This window comes from Microtus ochrogaster, unplaced genomic scaffold (genome assembly GCF_000317375.1).
Source record: "Microtus ochrogaster isolate Prairie Vole_2 unplaced genomic scaffold, MicOch1.0 UNK4, whole genome shotgun sequence".
NCBI classification, from domain to species: Eukaryota; Metazoa; Chordata; class Mammalia; order Rodentia; family Cricetidae; genus Microtus; species Microtus ochrogaster.
In genome coordinates, this window is record NW_004949102.1 from 16,373,299 (window position 1) to 16,385,252 (window position 11,954).

Here is an 11,954-nt window from a genome sequence, read left to right on the forward strand (position 1 = left end):
GTAGACCAGGCTGGTCTCGAACTCACAGAGATCCGCCTGCCTCTGCCTCCCGAGTGCTGGGATTAAAGGCGTGCGCCACCATCGCCCGGCTCTATTATTTTCGTTCTGTAAACAAAGTACAAAAGAGTAGCACAGGTCTGTATAATGGAAGGATGGAAGGAAAAGGAACTCTATTTGTCCAGCTAGAAAAATGGGTTAACATACCCAAAGCCTAGACCATACAATAGTTCAAAGCAATTACTACATTAAACAGTTCTATACAGATTATCACTAAAACATAGTTTACTAAGCCTAGACTAATTATAATGGAAGATGTCAGTAAGTATATAGTTGTTTGGGAGTAAGGAAGGGAACAACACTAAATAAACTATACTCTAGCATGATACGGAAGTGTATCCATTATTTAGGATAATTAGAATGGATTTCCTTCCTACCTTCTAAAACATTTATTCAACTTAGTGCTTGTGTATGTGTGCCCACTACTGTATGTATGGAGGCCAGAGGTCAGCTTATGGGAATCAATTCTCTTCTTCCACTATGTTAGTACCAAGCATTGAACTTGGGTGGTCAGGTTTGGTGGCAAGTGTCTTTACCCACTGAAGAATCTTGGTGACAATTCCTTTCTACTTTTTTTTAAATATGTTAGGAGTACCTTACAGCTGTGTGTGTGTGTGTTTGTGGCACTGAGAAAGAACAAACATGCTATCAATTAAATAAGTACCACACTCTTTTGAAGATTCTCTTGCCGGTCTTCTTCTTTGGACAAAGTGTGTGTTTACAGAATCTACTCATATAGCTGCAAAAAGCACTTGATAAAAATCTGTCTTTGTTGTACCTCTTCCAAAATCTTACACAAGATTTACCTTTTCAACATTCTTTGAAGAGCATAAGATGCACCAAATTAATATACTTCAGACTTGATCTGACCAACAAAAACTAGGCTGAGATTCTCATCTTTATCTCCTTTGTGGTAGGTGCAAAATTTATAATCAAGAGCCTATTAATACTAGGACTCTTGTAAGATTATATTTATTATAACCCTGCAATAACTTTTCTTGAATTGCTTCTATAAAATACTTCCTTGATCCCATATTTGTATGGGATAGCTAGATAGGACTTTGTTTTGACACATGGTCTAAAATTTTAACTTATTAAATTTATTTTCAGTTGGCATGTGGTTCATGTCTGTAATCTCAGCCCTTGAAAAGCTGAGGCAGTAAGATCACTGCAAGTCAAGGTCAAACCAGGCTATACATATAATAACTTCAGTCTGTGGTACAGTGTGAAAAGTTTCAAAGCAAACAAATAGCAACAACAAAACATCTAAAACAAATCCTACTCCCAAACCCCAACCAAAAAAATTTCACTTAAGAGTTTTCATTTATATTCTGAGACATGAATTTGCTTCCTAAACTGGCCTTGAATTTAAACCAATTCTCCTGCCTCATTCATTTCTTCAGTGCTGGGATTACAGATATGCACTACCATGCTAGGTGGTAAAAGTAAAGCTTTAAAGATTAGAATTCTAATAACTTCCTATGTCAGCGCCCCATCCATCCATCCATCCATCCATCCATCCATCCATCCATCCATCCATCCATCCATCCATCCATTTATCTTGGCTCTCATCCAGTAGCTCAGGCTGGCCAGGAACTTATTGTGTAATTCAGGCTGGTCTCAAACCTGTGGTGATTCTCCTGTCTCAATATTCTTAGTACTGAAAATAGGTATGGGTTGCCAGACTTGGTTATCAGTTACTTTTAAGAAGGCTCATCATAGGAGCTGAAGAGAGGGCTCAGCGGTTAAAAAGGATATGCAACCATCATAGCAAATTAGAGCTTTAGATAAAGTTTGAGAGATTTAAGAAGAAAATGAAGGCCATGTTGGATTGAAGGGAGGTTGGAACTTCTTCCAGGGTATTTGGATTTGATTCTCAGCACCCACATGGGAAGCTCATGAGCATCTGTGGCTCCCGTTTCAGAGGATCCAACACCTTCTTTTGGCCTCTATTGGCACTGTACACATGTATTGCACTTAACATTTATACACACAAAATAAAAATAAAACATAAGAAGGCTCATAATTTCCAAAGAGACGAAGTCAGAAATCTTCTAGCTTGCTACCCTCAAGCACACATCATCCATCTAGTTTTGAAGCCAATTAAATTTAGCCGCTTGTGTTTCATTTCTTTAAGAATACCATGAAAGACACCAAACACTTTCTAGAAGTTAAAATACTAAGATCACCTGGCTGACAAACCAGTTTAATCAATTAGTCTATTTGGCAAAGTTCCTAGAGGCTCATTTAAGTTTTTTTTCTTGTATTTTCTACCTATTTCTAAAACTTTGAACCTGGCAAACTGAGATACCTGTACTTAAAGCCCTCTTTCCTAACTGTGCATAATTCCACAAATGTTCATCAGACTTCAAAGTGAGAATCTCTCCTCTGACATCCTAGCTTTCTATGGAGAGTTTGGCAGGCATCTGAACTAACAGATGTCACAGTGGTGATGTCAGGTTAGTTTTGTTCCATCATGTCAATGTAGAAAGAAAGCAAGATTGAAGGGAATGATATTCCGTTACCACTCTGCAGTTAGCAATATTTACTAAGTTGAAAATAATTTAAATCTCTAATGGGTAGTTTGTATATTTTTTAGTTGTACTTTATAGTGGCCTAAATTCTATTTTTTACTTTGGTTTAATAAATAGTTGCTTTCACTTTTAAGGAATTTATTGAGGGGGCTGGAGAGATGGCTCAGCAGTTAAGAGCACTACCTGCACTTAGAGAACCTGAATTCAATTCCCAGCACTCACGGTGGTTCACAATTATCTGTAACTCCAGTTCCAGGGTCACTGATGCCCCTTTCTGGCCTCTGCAGGCATGGAGGTACCAATATGGTACACAGAAATACATACATGCATAACACTCATACATATTCAGAATTCACTGAGTTACTGATACATAAAACATAACGTACAAACTTTAAGTGTGCAATGACTAGCCAATTCGAGATAAAGAACACCCTCAAAAGGTTTTTAATAGGCAGATAAGATGGCTTAGTAGGTGAAGGAGCCTGCTGCTGAGCCTGACACCTTGAATTCATTCTTCCAGACCTACACGGTGAAAGGACAGAACCATCTGGTACTTCTCTGATTCCTACATAGCGATGAAGTATATACACCTACCAAACATAAATAAATCTTACCAGTATGTATTATGAGGTTCAAGTGATCTTTATCCTTGCTGAGACTTCTGTACTATAGGTTCTGAAAAGGGGCATTCTGGTGGGGATGTGGTACTGGCTCACTTTATACTGTAAATGTACCTTTTCTTGATGGCTAGCTGTTAAATGTCTGCATGTACTTACTGGTCATTTATATAACATCTTTAATAAGGTACTTTGCACCCCTATCTCCCCCAACCCCTTTCTGAGACAGGATCTTACTATAATGCTAAGATGGACCTTGAACTCTTCTTAATCCTCTTTCCTTGGCCTTTGAAGGTCAGAAATTACAAAAGGTGCCACCATATCTGGTTTCTCTGACTCTTTGAGAGGTATGGTATTATTATTTTATGTGTGTTTTGCCTGCATATATGTTTATATACCACATGTATGCCTGGTGTCTGAGAAGCCAGAAGAGGGTTTTAGACACCCTGGACTGGAGTTAACAGCTGGTTGTTGGTGATTAGAACTAAACTTGGGTCCTTAGCAAGAACAGCCAGTACTCTTAGCTGTTGAACCATTTCTCCAGCCCCTATGCTTGATTATTGAATTTAACAGTTCTTAATATACTTTGAAGACTTTTTATCAGATATATTTTTACACATTTTCTCCAAGTCTATAACTTCTCTTTTCATTTTCTTTTGTTCATCTATCTCTTCCTACCACACTAGGGACTGAACAGAGGGTTTCACAAAGGCTAGGCAGTGCTTTACCAATGAGTTATATATCCTCAGACAGATTTTCATTTTCATAATAGTGTCTCTGGAAGAAAACTAATTTTAAATTTTGATGTACCTCAAGCCCTTTCTTTCCTTTACCTTTTGTGTTCTAAGAAATCACTGCTTATTCTTTTACTACAAGGATTTTCTGTTATTACTTGAAATATTAGATTTTGTATTTAATCCACTTCAAATAAATGTTTGTTTTGTGCCATCTAACAGTTAATTGTTTAATTTTCCTATATGAATGCCTACTGGTTATAGGAAACATTTGTTAAAGAACTATCTTCATGAATTACATCAATACCTTGGTTAAAAAAATCAAATGAAGAAAATATATATATTGGATATATAACTAAATTCCTGTTCTTCCACAATGATTTACACACACACACACACACACACACACACACACACACACACACCTGTCTTGATTACTATGATCTTATAGTAATATCTGAAATTTCTAACTAAAGTTCAACTTTGTTATCCCCCCAAATTGTTGACTTTCTTCTTTCTCTTTCTCATTTTTTCCCCAGATCTTCTGTTTTCTCTCTTCCATCTTTTAAAATTCCTTCCTGAAACAGGGAATCAGGTAGCCCAGACTGGCCTTAAACTCTGACCCCAACTTCACTTCTGAAGGGCTGTGATTATAAGTGTGTACTACCACAACTGGTTTCAAGTATCTGAGCTATAAATATTTAGCCACCACACTTCCATATAACTGGTCAGATTAGTCTGCCAATTTCTAAATTTATGTCTGTTCCTATTGTGACTAGCATCATGTTGTAGCAAGAGAACAACTTGGGAAGAATTAAGCACTTAGTGATATGGGGTCTTCTAATATGTCAATATGATACTTTTGTATTCCTTTCACTTCCTAGTTGGAACATGCATTAGAGAGGGTAGTAAATGCCCCATGAGAAAATATTTTAATTACTAAGTACATCGCTGGCCTGAACAGAATAGATATGTAAATAAATACAGAATTTCATAATATTGGTGGGAAAGCACAAAGCATACTATTCTTTCATTTTTGTAATCCATATCAAACATCCACAAGCTGAAACATAAAGCCAGAGACATAATATTATTTACAAAAAGGTAACTAACTAAATGGATGGTCTTTTCAACAAATGCTGCGGAACAACTGGATATGCACATAGGGAAAAAGAAAAGAGCCTCAACTGCTACCTCAGACACAAGTCATCTAAAGTGGACCAACGACCTAAATGTAAAAGTAAAAATGATACATTTTATAAGAAAATGGAGAATTACTACCACCATTCATAAATGTGAAATATTTTGACATTTTCCAAATATTTTATATAATCTGGTTGCATAACCTTTATACTTCCTTGTGAAGCAGGTGAAGTAATTCTGTCCACGCAGAGAGGAAACCTGAAGAGAAGTGAAATGGCCAGAGAGACATGGGAGAAGGAAAGATTCTGAACACTCAGATTTGGGTCTGACCTCCATCTGTGTTAATTACCCTAGGAGCATCTTAAAATCTTTCTTTCTCTTTTTGGTTTTTCAAGACAGGGTTTTTGGGTAGCCCTGGCTTTCATCCAAACTAGCTCTATAGACCAGACTGGTCTTGAACTCAAAGATCCACTTGCCTCTGCCTCCCAAGTGCTGGGCTTAAAGGCGTGCGCCATTATAATGTGACTACAATCTAGCTTTCATCCACTAATCTGTAACATGGAGAGATAGTGTTTATTTTGATGTATTCTTAAGAATTACTTTATATATTTAACAAAAACCCAGTAAGTGCTAACCAACAACTGTTCTTGTTTAGTCTTAGAGATAAAACAAGGTACTTAACACTGTAGTGCAGAAGATAGAAAATAAAAGATTATGTCAGTAAAATACACAGTGCACCACATACTGTTAACTGTGCCAGGTGTGTGTGGGAATGCTCAACTGTAGGGCGTTTACTTTAGATGAAAGAGGACCTCTAATGAGGTAAGATAGTATATATTAAGGGATGAGACTATACCAAGGACAAGGAAAAAAGGACAGAGCCCTATGACAGACACAGGGCTTCCATATACAAAGAATAGCAAGAAGGCAAAGAGTGACATTGCCTGGATGAAAAGCACAGATAATCTGAGAAGTAAGAAAAGCTGGGGGAGGGGGATGGAGAGACGGTGTTCTGGGTGCAGCGAGACAGGCCTAGTTGTGAAACTTTACTCTCCCCACACAGAACTTTGGTTTTCATTATGAATGAAATATGGGAGGACTAGCAACACAATCTGTTTTGACAGGGCCAAATAAGCCACTGTGTTGAAACGAAATTGAGGTAGTAAAGTGTGGAAACCGGGAGATAGGAGTTAATTCAGGTATGAGAATGGGAGCTTGAGTATGAAGATAACCTAAATAACTGACAAGAAGTTATAAGGCTCTGGATATTCTTTTAAAATAGACATATTGAGCTGGGTGGTGGTGGTGCACGCATTTAATCCCAGCAATTGAAAGGTAGAAGCAGGCGGATCTTTGTGAGTTCGGGGCCAGCCTGGTCTACAGAGTGAGTTCCAGGAAGAGGCTCCAAAGCTACAGAGAAACCCTGTCTCGAAAAAAACAAAGGGGGGAAAAAAACCACACACACACAAAACAAAACGATACACTGAGTGCTAGGTGTGGTGGTGCGCACCCTGGTCTACATGGTGAGTTCCAGGACAGCCAGGACTACAGAGAGGAACCCTGTCTCAAGGCAGCAACAAAAACCAGATAAAAAGGGAGTTGTGTGGCATGAACAAAGGAGAGGACTCGAGGACCACTGTATGATGTCTGAGATGAGCAGCTGCAAGAACAGCAGGGCTGAAGAACAGGCTAGAGGAGAAGACAGCAGCTGAGTTCAAGATCTAGTAAACACAAGACATTAGATTAGACAAGCATACATGTTGAGCAGACAGTCTGACATGAGAGTCTTAAGTACAAGTGAAATGAAGTAGCAGGAAGGGTACTGAACTGATTTTAAAGTAATTTTCTTTCACACCATAAAACTGAATGAGATCCCAGAGGGGTAGAGGATGAATCAGTTGAGAAGCAGCTACTAGTGGGATAATCAGAAAAATATGCTTTGGTATAGATTTCTTCAACCTCATATGGTTGAACCATATGTGAACCATTTGTAGATCATATTAAAATGTAGATTCAATTCAGAAGATCTGAGGTAGTGTTTACAATTCAGTATTTCTAAATTTCAGGGTTCCCAGGCAGATGCTACTCAGACCATCTTGACTAACAAGAGATTAAGAATACGATTAAGCAGAGAACAAAGAATGTTACCCATGAAGAACTGGATTAACTGTACCCTGTTTATGACAGATCAAATAAATGGAAGACTGAGAATTTAACCACTGGATCTAGCAGCACGGATGCCCAGGGAACTTTCTTTTTCTTTTTTTTAAAAAAGGGTCTCTCATTCTGTGGCCCAGGAAGGGACTGTAAGTTCAACACATTTTCTTAATGAAATGATAATCAAGATCATCAGGTGATATTCTTAGGGAAGGGGTTTGGGGTCTGAGGACAGAGGAATGGTAGTGTCTAGGAGAGAGGACAAGTACATGAACCATGGACTGCAGGAATATTGTATGGCATTAAGGGCTGAGGTTGGTAAAAGGGTTGTATAATTTGGAAAAGCGACATAGTACAAAGCTCAAAGGGCTTCACTGGGGAGCCCAAGAGTCTGAGGCAAGTTACATGGTCTTTCTATCTGCACTGACTCACTGGTTATTGAAGAATAAATAAGAAATCACATATAAAATATACAGAACAATGTCTGATACATTGTAAGGGCATATATAATTGTTAATACACAAATACTGTACTGAAGCACTACAAATATATTTGGCACTTAAATAAATGAGGGAGCTAGTGAGTAAATAATATTCAGCAGAACTGGGATCAGAAAACAGTATTTATTAATCAGCAATGATGTGCAAAGAGTAAAAAGAAAGGCAAAACCTGGTTCTATAATTATAAAATAGTAACAAAACGATTGTGTACAGTATTAACATACACAACTATTAAGACACACAAAACACACGAGATCATCAAAACCAGTTATTTCTGGATAGATTACAGACATATATTTGTGTTTACATTTTTCATGATTTTTTATTATTCTGAAGTAAGTTTAGTTTGAAATTAAGACAAACAACAACAAAAGATAGTGCAAAGATCACTCATATTCCCACCCTAACAAATCCTGTGAAGATTTTTACATTTGCTTTCTACGTTTTCAAAGTTTATACGAACTCTTTTCCTTGCTGGAGACAACCATCACTGAACGTGGTACCTTCTAATCCTATTTTCATATACATATATACAACACTAAAAATACAAATACGGGCCAGGTGTGTTGCACTGCACACCTTTATTCCCAGCACTAGTGGAACAGAGAGAGACAGGAGTTTTTCCCAGTCTCGTCTACACAGTGAGTTCCAGGTCAGCTAGGGTTAAGTAAAATCCAACCTCCAAAAAGTAAAAACAAAACCCCAGATACCCAAATATGATTATCTACTTTAGTGGTTGATGATAGAACAGGGGGAAATATTTACTTATACAAATTGGTATGCAACTCACTTTGCTAAAAAACACCCAAAAAAACAAAAACAAAAAACTATCTTAGTTGGGTGGTAGTGGTGCATGCCTGTAATCCTAGCACTTAGGAGGCAGAGGCAGGTGGATCTGTGAATTCAAGGCCAGCCTGGACTACAAAATGAGTTCCAGGACAGCCAGGGCTATAAACTCTGACTTGAAAAACCAAAAACAACCAAAAAAAAAAAAAAAACCAAAAACCAGACAAACAAACAAAAATCTTAAGAGTCCCTTTTTTGAACTATGCAATACAACACAGAAAAACTAATATTAAACCAAATAGCATGTTGTTGTTGTTGTTTTGAGGCAAGTTCTTACATATTACAAACTGGTTTGGACTCTGAGCTTCCTGCCTCCAGCTCCCAATGCTAGTGGTTACAGGCTGCGTATGGCACTACAATCAGCAAAATTGCATAATAGTTTTAAACTTTTTCTTCTTCTTCTTCTTCTTCTTTTTTTTTTTTTTAAAGACAGGGTTTCTCTGTGAAGCCCTGGCTGTCCTAGAACTTACTTTGTAGATCAGGCTTGCCTCGAACTCACAGAGATCTGCCAGGCTCAGCCTCCCAAGTGCTGGGATTAAAGGTGTGCAATAGTACTGTCTGGTAGTTTTAAAATTCTTTTGCTGAAGACAATTCAAATGAATCCTAAAACTACAGCATTCCTTGTGAATTTTAACACTTAAAGGTTAAAATAGCTGAAAAGAACACTATTTCCAATAGGCTACAAGTATCAACATTTAAACATTTTGATATTCAATGGCAATGATTTTTAGGCAGAACATTGCTTTAACTGGCCTGGAACATGCTCTGTAGACTAGATGATCCTCCTTCCTGTCTCCCAAGTGTTGGGGTCACGGCACGTGCCACCATGCCTGGCTACAAATGTTTTCCTTTTTTTTTTTTATATTTTATCTTTTTTAATCTCCCCAAGGAAACTAATACATTTTCTCTTGGTGAGAGTGGTAACGTCTCCTTTTGTTGGATCTGTTCTCCCAGCGCATCCCCACCCCTGTGTGTTTTGGCCTTTCATGTCTATCAGACTTCTCCTCTAACGTCTGCACATTAGACAATTTGTTTTATTCAGACTAAGTGGGGGACTAGAAAATTGTCTGGCTTATTGTTTGTAAATTGTAGAATGATACCCTTTCCTCCTGGTCTGGTAAGGTTCCCTAGAGAAGACTCTTAGGACTTGTAGGGAGTCAGGTTTGGCTGCTAATATCTGGGAACCAAAAAGAAGAGGTTGGGATTATTCAGTGGCAGAACACATGTTCTAGGGATTAGACCGAGGGCGAATCCCTAACACGCCCCTCCCCACAACACACACCAAAACTGTCTGCAATGGAGGGCACACTTGAACATCATTTGGTTGAACACACTCGCTTCATCACACTGTTTTGGAAAAATGTTCAAGTCCTAGACATAGCAGAATTTCTCAGCTAGAATCACAATATAGACAGTCACTTCAAACTTTAATAATTGACCATTTTGCAGCAGAAAATACAGGCATGTAAAAGAAAATGATTTGAAAGCACAGATAATAGTCACATTAACTAGTAATGGCTTTATTTTAGTGGTGGTGGTTTTTTTTGGGGGGAGGGAGCCAGAGGTCCTGCTTTTCTGTACTTCCACTGTTCACATAAATCACCGTGAACTAATTAATCATCATTTGCAATTGTAAAGTTCTTGTCAAATATTACACTCCTTATATACTTTAAAGGCTGAATTAGAGAAATATTTTTTAATAAGCTAGTGCTAGCTATTAATACCCCTGCATAAAACTTAAAACGCAATCCGTAAGAGGTATTATTAGGGCCTTAAAGTATCCTTAAGTGGTTTTCAAAAGTCATATATGAAGATTTAACAGAACTGAACTTACTCCATGCCTTGTGCAGTCTGCCGTGCAATATCTATAAGTTTGATCATCTCAAATTTGGTCTCAATGATGTGGAGATGGTGATACAGGCTGGAGCCCTCACACCACTGGGTCACAATAGCCAGCTGTGGCTTTGTTGAATAGCCCATGAAAAGTAGGATATTCACATGTCGCGTTTTCCTGTGAAGAAGAAACGTGACAATGAGTAACAATTCCTCAAAGAGAGACACATCAGTCCACCAACAATATGCTCCCAGTCAAAAGTACTAGAAACAAAATAAAGTTAACCTGTAATTATCTAGTCTATTTAGAAATATATTATTTAAGTATATTGAGTGAGGAAGTAGAGGTTGTTTTTGCTTAAGTGGTTCTAAACATATTAGGAAGTTTTCTTATGTAAAAGCAAAATCATTTTCCTTTAATCTCTATAACTAGCTTCCTTGTTCTGCTCTCTACAATATAAGAATAACTATGTACCCTCTTGAATACAATACCCTTCTCTGCTTTGAAATCTCAGTTTTGTTGAGCATTTCCCTTACATAAAGTTATAACTCCAGAATTTTTCCTATGTAAGTCTTCTTATCATGGATTTGCTCTCATTTGTCAATATTCCTCAAGTCCTAGAGCCCAGGGCTAATACAATTTTAAATGTGTTTTGAGACATTTAGAATTTTTAGAGTATCACCTTCCTAAATGGAACTATTATTATACATGATCAGACACTTTTTATTTCCTTCTTCCTTTTTTTTTTTCAAGACAGGGTTTCTCTGTGGTTTTGGTTCCTGTCCTGGAACTAGCTCTTGTAGACCAGGCTGGCCTCGAACTCACAGAGTTCCACCTGCCTCTGCCTCCCGAGTGCTGGGATTAATGGCGTGTGCCACCACCGCCCGACTGAATATACCTTCTATATACAGTACTAAATGATACTGCAATCAGGAAAACAATATGAATAGAAACTGTAAGTAGATACATTATGTTTTTCTACTTGAAGTAAATCCACTGGAAAACAGTGATCTATTAGCTCACCTGAGTACTCCTACTTCATTTTTGAAGGCCTGTAACTGTTGAGGTGTGGGTGCTGTCACATTCAACATTTTCACTGCCACATCGCCTGAAAAAAATTGTTATTCCAAAATTTCAAATTATGAAATATGAAATGTTCCTGGGCATTTTTGCTAATTATCTCAGTAAAAGAAATTATATTTAACTATCTAATAATAAACTGTACTTTCCTTCTTTTTTTGTTTTTACGGTTTTTCAAGACAAGGTTTGTCTGTACAACAGCTCTGGCTATATAGGAACTTCCCCTGTAGACCAGGCTGACCTTGAATTCAGAGAGATCCGCCTGCCTCTGCCTCCTGTGTGCCTCTGCCTCCTGTGTGCAAAGCTGGGACTAAAGTCGTCTAGCCTGTTTTTTTCTTTTTTTAAAAATATATACTATGGGAGCTGGAGAGATGGCTCAGTGGTTAAGAGCATTGCCTGCTCTTCCAAAGGTCCTGAGTTCAATTCCCAGCAACCACATGGTGGCTCACAAC

At 37.9% G+C, this 11,954-nt stretch overlaps 1 protein-coding gene across 7 annotated transcripts in view; it reads right to left on the bottom strand.

Annotated features, from left to right (window-relative positions):
* Positions 1-11,954, bottom strand: part of Braf (B-Raf proto-oncogene, serine/threonine kinase) — a 139,238-nt gene that overhangs the window by 27,111 nt on the left and 100,173 nt on the right. For all 7 annotated transcript variants that reach the window (XM_013353267.2, XM_013353268.2, XM_026788541.1 and 4 more), the window contains 2 exons: positions 11,446-11,530; positions 10,423-10,599 (listed from right to left, as the gene is read on the bottom strand). In XM_013353267.2, coding sequence (XP_013208721.1) covers positions 10,423-10,599; positions 11,446-11,530 — 262 coding nt within the window. The remainder of the gene's footprint in view (positions 1-10,422; positions 10,600-11,445; positions 11,531-11,954) is intronic.